The 7,982-nt window shown below is 29.5% G+C and overlaps 1 protein-coding gene across 1 annotated transcript; it reads right to left on the bottom strand.

The window, feature by feature from the left end:
- Positions 1-3,075: 3,075 nt before the first annotated feature.
- On the bottom strand, positions 3,076-4,872 carry LOC106352774 (F-box protein At2g40910). The gene is made up of 2 exons (XM_013792404.3): positions 4,680-4,872; positions 3,076-4,563 (listed from the first exon to the last, which is right to left on the bottom strand). The coding sequence occupies exons 1-2, from the start codon at positions 4,782-4,784 to the stop codon at positions 3,280-3,282; spliced, it is 1,389 nt and encodes a 462-aa protein (XP_013647858.2). The 5' UTR covers positions 4,785-4,872; the 3' UTR covers positions 3,076-3,279.
- Positions 4,873-7,982: the final 3,110 nt, after the last annotated feature.

The following is a 7,982-nucleotide window of genomic DNA, read 5'->3' as shown; positions in this document are numbered from 1 at the left end:
TCTGGTAGTTGCAAATTCAAAGGAATTCTACGGTAGGCGACCTTATTCTTCTTCATATGTTGTTTATTCGCGTGGTGTCCTATGGGAGCCACTTCAAAGAAAGTTTGGGGAAATTTTGAAACTTCGGGGAAATGATTTGATTGAGAAGAAACCTCATATTTAATTTTGTCGACAAGCTTAACGAGAGTATTTAAATCATAGTAACTGAACATCTTTATTGAGTATTTTATCCAGCTAAAATGGTTCAAGAACCATCCTCACTATCTATGTGTCCAATTTTTGAATCCCGCCAAGGAGGGAGCTGGTGTTTAACACTGTTTTTCCCCTCATTTTACTAGATATGAAATAGTTTTGTTTCTTTGAGTGGTGAACATGAGACAATTTCGGGGCCTAAGCAATTCCTTTTATAGTACAAGATATGTATTTCTTTCTTTGAGTTCCAGATATTGTTTGCCATGCTGGGTTCAGATGATATATAGTAGAATATTTGAGAGAGATATTGAGTTCCAGACTAGACAGCTTTTTTGTTTTATTATCTCCATAAATAGATAAGTAAAACGGTTCAAGGTACTAATTTCAGAAAATTACCAAACAACCAATTAAGCGAATTGTAACCCTTAATGAAAGATAAACAATGAAATGTTTAAAATAATTCGTTAATTCAAAACTTTTTTTATTCTCAAACGAATAGAATTTTTTTTTTAAATGAGAGCATGAAGGAAACATCTCGTTTTTGATACAATTGTATTCTAAAATAGTGGTCAAGTTTCAAGTAGATGACGCTACTCTCATTCATCAACCTCAAGTCAAAGTAGCATTCTTTGTCAAACCAATTGGGTGGTATTCCTTCTGTTTCAAGTTTCAACCTTGATCAAGTCATTGCTATGCAAATCATAACACAAAATGTAAAATCTAGAATGCAACTCCAATGGTGCCAAGATAATTTTGTGGTCTTGAGTCGTGCCTTTTACAATCAACTCAGTGTCGTGTACTAAATGCATATGAAAAGTTAGGCTGCAAAAAAAGACTCCTTGTCGACCATTCCTTTTTCTCAGCATCTTCCAATGCCTATAATTTTTATATTAAAATATTGTTATTAAAATTAAAAAAAATTAAATACTAAAACAAATATTTTAAATATAACTTAAATGGAAAAATTAATCGATGCACATTGCGAAGGAAAACAAGTTGTACACAGAGGCAGACCCATGACAGAGTGGGGTGTGGCACGTGCCACACCCTAATAATATATATTTCTTGTACACATATTAAACATGTTGATGTTATTAGCTCTTCTGGTTATGATACTCTCCTCAACGCCCCACGCTTCACGGGTTCAAACGTTGGTCCAAATTTTCAGTTTTTCTTTGTAATTGATCAGGACATTAATAGGCCACAGTCATGAATGTGGGCCGTAACGAACTAGAGCCCACAACCAGCACACGAGCTCGAGACGGAAACCTCGAGGTCCCGGAAATCGTGGAACGACCACGGAGATCGTGGAACGGTTATGAAGATCACAGCGTCGACCCACTATAAAGAATGAGGAACACACATGAAGAAAGACACACTGAAAACCCTAGAGAGAGCTACACCCACACTTCGACCTTGTTTTCATCGATCTTTAGATCTTTTCCCTAAACGATCTCATTGTAACGTTCAATCTTGTTTTACTCATTGTATTCGATCTCATTCATCAATAAAAGTCCATTTTTGCCTACCGGAAACTGATTACATCGTTGTGTTCTAAAGATATCGTTGCCTACATCATTTATCTTCTCCTGATTAAACTCCCGGTCACTATCAAATTTTTGGTGTAGATTTTAAGATCTACAATTAGGTTAAAAATAAATGATTGATAAATAATGTATTGTATTGCTAACTTTATTTACGAGTGATTTTCTTTTCTTTAGTATATAGTTTTTTAAAAAATAAAAAATTTGCACTTTGTTTTGTTATTTTTTGTATTAATCTAGCAATTATTAATTATAATACTTTGATAAAAATAACAATTATATTGAATAAGTGTTTATAATGAAACTATATGCGTAATATATATATTTATCTTAATAGTACTCTAAGTAAATACTTAATATTATAAAATTCTTATTTTTTAATTTATTTGAAGTACTTCATTAAATAAAATGTAAAAATTAATGAGTAATGTCATTTATTTTAAAATTATTATATATTTTATTCGTTAAATTATATTTAACATTTTGTAAATAATATAATATATATTGTGCCCCATCCTAATTTATTTTCTGGGTCCGCCCCTGGTTGTACAGTAAAAAGCAATGGAAAATACCACCTCTTATATTGGAATCATTTAAAAAAAAAATAATTTACTACACATTTTTACAAAGAAAATCAAAATGTTTGAAATGAAAATAAAATAGAAAATATTTGAAAATCAATGTTTTAAAAACTTTTTATATCTATATATTTTATAAAACGAGAAAATATCAAATTATAATAATTAAAAAAAATATTATTTAAAGAAAAACTCTGAAAATCCTTAAATCCTTGAAATTTATAAAACGAGAAAGGATAAATAATTTTAAATCTATACAATTAAATTTACATGTTTCTATCTATTAGTATATCATATCTATAAAAATAAATAACACAAATCATATGTGTTAACAAGCATATTTTAGACTAACTATAGAAAATTCATGAAAGAATATTAAGTTAGATATTTTGGTCACACCCTTTTGTCAATATATAAAAAATAACACAATGTAAATTTAAAATCTAATTAAGCCTGCGCTAGCATTCAAAATTGAAAACCCTTTCTTTTAAAAAGGTTGAGGTAGGGTTCAACCTAGGTTTTCTAGAACAAAAATTCATGCAGTACTCAACCACTGTGCCAAATCCATTTCATAGATATTTCATTTTTTTTGTCTTTTTGTCTTTCTTTCTTCCCGTGTACGTATGTCTTTATCATTCAATCAAAACCAAATAAAGTTAGCATCTCTCAAATAATTCGTTAATTCCAAACTTTTACACACTCATATGTATCCAATCCTCGTAACTCTTGCACCAGAGCACTGTAACAAGAGACTGAACGAAAGTAAAAAATTAGCATGAATTTTTTAAAAAGGAAAAAACAAGGCATAAGAGTTATTATTCATCTCTACAACAGAAACATGATGTCATCTCACCTCATCCGTAGATGTTATTAGCAATTTCACAGGGAATAATTACCCCTAAAAAGCGGTAGACAACACTGGAGAACAAAGCGAAGCAAAATCAAGTGAATAAAAAAAACAAGTGCTAAGTTTCCAAGTCGATGACACTACTCTCATTCACCAACCTCAAGTCAAAGTAGCATTCTTTGTCAAACCAACGTTGTGGTATTCCTTTGATTTCAACCTTACTCAAGCCATTGCTTTGCAAATCATAACGCAAAATGTAGAATCCAGAATGCATCTCCAAAGGTGCCAAAATAACTTTGCCGTCCTGAGTTGTGCCCTTTACAATCAAATCAATATCTTGGACTAAATGCATCTGACAAGGCTGCAAAACAAGGCTCCTCGTCGACCATTCCTTTTTCTCAGCATCTTCCAATATCCATAATACCGTCGTACCCTCAGATTTTAAGTAGGTATATTCGAAAATGGCTATTTTCCCACCATACTCTATAAGTTCTGCCCACATCTGAAGTGCGGGAATATGATATCTGACATCCACAGGTGCTATGATGGTAGTAAACTCTTCAGACCTAACGTCAAAACTCACAATCGCGTAAGTGTACATATTATGCCACGCCAAATAATATACTACTGATCCACTGATAGATATGCCTGGTACGAAAGGGGAATGAGGACGACAAATCTCATGTGGAACAACCTTTTTCCACGAACCTCCAGCTTCTAGTACGAACACCCAGTGCTCTGTCTTCAGATTAAAAAAATTTTCCGAATATATAACAACTGAACATAAGAGTTTGTGTTGATTATCAACAGGGTCGTATCCGATATGGTACCTCTTAATACACTGAATTTGACCTGGTTCGGCTATGATGTCGGGCTTAATCTTGGGTAAGGTCAAGCGTTGTCCGGTGGTGGGGTTGTATATACAAGCACTTTTACGCATTGAGAAACACATCAAGCCGTGGAGGCCGCTCAAGAGGAAGCCCCCCATCCCTGGGATGCTCAAATCTTGGTCGACCACGAAACAAGTGTTGTCTGGAGACGTTGATGACATGGACAGAAGTTCACGTTGCCCGTCTTTATCCACCAAACACATGTATAGATGTGGTTGTTGTTTCCGTTGTGTGATCGTAAGTAAACGTTCGCAAAAATACCGAGAAGAGATGAGGGATGACCACTGCTTTGAGACGCACTTGGACCTCGCCAAGTACTTTCCCGTCAGTCTGATGAGAATTTCGACCAAAAGATCGAGAGGAATCTCGGACATATATCTTCTTCTTTTTTTTGTTCTGAGAGGCAGACCCAAATAACAGCGCATGACCAACAGGTTATACGCGCGATTAGCTCTTCTTTTCTTCCGTTTAAACAATGTTGATGAGTTGTTGTCTGCTTTTGCATCCCTTATCTTCAAAGAAAACACCAGTTAAGAACAAAATCAATTGCAAACTCTATGAATTGGCTTCAAACTTTAATCATTAAATACATATACACACACAAAAAAAGTAGGGTTTTTTTTATCACCTGGGAAATACTCTGACATTGCTTAACCGTGAAATCCTGCTCGGAAGCTGCTGCTTGTTTCAGATTCCTTGTTCCTCTGTTCATCTCTTTGACCCTTAAGTTCATAGTTCTGCAGCGGCGCTGTCCGACAGAAAAAACCTGATCTGTCCGACAGAAAAGACCTAATTTTAAAAGAAAAAAGTAATATTGTCCCGAGATATTATGATGATATCAACTTACCCAATTTTTTTTATAAAAATCTATTTAAAATATAAATCTTACCAAATATATTATCGAATCGACATAATTAGTAATTATCAATTATTCTGGAAAATTGTATATTCCTTTTTACCTAAATATATTTAAAAATATCCTTATACATAAAATTAATGATTTTTTTCAAAATTATGCCTATTTTCAGAAGCCCATTTACGTTTAGGAAATTTTTAAAAAATACACTTATATGAGATTTTATTTTGAAAACTGCATCTATCATTTAAGTTTTTTTGAAAAATACACTTTTGTATACATGAATTTACGAAATTATCCAATATAAATATTAAATATTTATCATCAGAGTTTATTAAATATTTAAAAACAGTTTGAACAAGAATACAAGATTGTTTTACGAAATAAATCTTTATAATTATACACAATATCTTAAAATTATAAATCGTTTGATAAAAAGAAAACGAGCGAGATTTGTTAGTCTCCTTCCGGTCATTTTTATTCTCTCTTTTTTTGCAAATTATTCCTTTCTAGTTTCATAATTAATTTTTTCTCACATTCAACAATTTGTCAATTCTTCACACATGTTCTTAAGTGTAATTCAATTTAGCAAATTCTCAATTCTCAATCAATAATTTTTTTTCAAATTGTTTTTTGTTTTGTTTTTGTTCTTCCTCTATCTTTCTTTTTCTGTTATTTTGAATCACATATTCATTTTGGTGCAGCTTGTTATATTATATTAAAAAATATAATAATTGTTCATAAAAATATGATAAATTCAAAACAAATCATAATTTGTTTTTTTATAAATCTTTGTTAATCGAAAAAATCAGATGGTAAAATAATATATTTATCTTAAGGAAGATTTATCTTAAACATATATAATTATAATAATATTATAATTATTCTTTAATTTCGAATTTATATTTTAATTATTGAAATATTTAATTTGGATAAAATATATTTTAATATTTAATAAAGTGTAGTTTTCAAAAAATGAAAAAAAGAAGAAGAAGTCTTTCTCAAATTTTAAACTAATAATTGAGTATTTTTCAAATTATCCCTTTATTTTTTTTCACTTTAAACTGGGTTAATATAATATAAATACTGCTATTAAGTCTAACTAGAGCTTAATGCGGGTATTAATTTTTGCTTCTATATATAGATATTTGTTCGGCACAATCAGTGATTTATATTTAAATGAATATACTTTCATACTTATGAAAAATATAGCAGTTTACCCATTTATTTTATAAATTTGATGGAACGACCCGTAAAATCATGTTATAGTTATATATATGGTTTTCAAAAAATTATTTTATGAATTTTAATTATACATGATGAATATTAAATTAAAGATTATTAAAAAAGTGAGAGACATTATTAATTGTAATTAAGTTAGTTATTTCAAAAAAGAATTGTGTAAGATTTATTAAGAGGTATATATTTAAAATAGATGGTCCAACTTAAAAAACCACACATGAAAAAGGTTGTGACTTTTGTTTTAGATATAACTAAAATTAGTTACTTTATAATAAAAATTCAAACAATACAAGTAGTAACAATTAGGTACAAATTTTGAAATTACTTTAATTATATTATACCTAATTTAATTATTACTAATATATACTCTAGCCTTACATTAAGAAACTTAATAACTAATCTATCGTTTAAAAAATAATTAATTCAATTTATATTAACAATAAATTAAATAAGAAATCAATTATATTTTATTTATTAACATAAAAATAATTATATATGCCTATTAATTCGTATATACAACTGTATTTTAATCCAAATCCAAGAAACAGATTTTTCAAAATCCTCACCAAATTGATAATAATATAATTTTTTATAGATAGAGTATTAAAATTAGATATATATATATATATATATATATATATATTTGATGAAATAAATAGTAATTATTAGCTACTATTAATATTTAATAATATATGATGGAACATGTAATTATTGAACTTTTATGAATATAGTTTTACGGGTTATTCCAACAAACGTGTAAATTATTTATCAAAACATAGTTTATGTTAGGCTTGAGCGTTCATGTACCCGTTGAAATACATGTTGGGTATTTGAAATTTGGTTCTAATTTATATTTCATCATAGGTCTCATTCTGATAAATTTGTAAGTAGAGATCGGGTTCGGATATAACACATCAGTTTTGGTTCTAATTTGTATCACATCCTAAAACTCATGTAGTAATCATATATCATTTCGATTCAGGTTATATTAGTTCAGTTTTGGTATATCCAAAGTTAAATCCAAAATTTAAAAGCAAAACAGAAGAAATAAATATTTCTTTATATAAAATTTGATATTTAAGATACCTATTTAAAATTTAAACACTTATTTTTAGATATAATTTCAAAATAGATATAGACTTAAATATTTGAAGTACATATTTTTTTTGTCATCAACATAACAGACTCATGAAAACATTGCAAACCAAACTGGAAACTCCGAATTCATGCGGACGACAAACGACAGTTGTCTGTCCGCCCTTGAATTCAAGTACATATTTATGTTTAAAATATTATATTTGTGATTAATTTGGACATTTAGATCGGTTTTTGGATTTTTTTTTGTTTTCATGATTGGTTTATAACACTTCGGATTCGGATATGTATTGTACCATCCTACAAAATTTATTTTGGTATTTCTTACATTTATGACCGAGTACGGATCGGGTCTTTTGGTTTGGGTTTGGTTCAGATTTTGGGTTACAAATTTTAAGGCCTAATTTAAATAAAGAAGTAATGCGATTACATAATTTTTTTACCAAAAATTTATCCCGAGCTAGTATGTCTTTGTTATTCAATCAAAACCAAAAATATTTACAAAAAAAAAGTTAGATTTTTTTTTTAAACTCGCATGAATGATGCATTCTAATTGTTTTTAAAAGAAAAAAAAACAACGCATAAGAGTTATTATTCATCTCTACAACAGAAACATGATGTCATCTCACCTCATCCGTAGATGTTATTAGCAATTTCACAGGAATTACCCCTAAAAGGCGGGTAGAAGACACTAAAAAACAAATCGAAGCAAAATCAAGTGAGTAAAATAACAAGTGC

Source organism: Brassica napus, chromosome C5 (assembly GCF_020379485.1).
Source record: "Brassica napus cultivar Da-Ae chromosome C5, Da-Ae, whole genome shotgun sequence".
Classification (NCBI taxonomy): Eukaryota; Viridiplantae; Streptophyta; class Magnoliopsida; order Brassicales; family Brassicaceae; genus Brassica; species Brassica napus.
This window is presented reverse-complemented; position numbering and strand designations above follow the sequence as displayed.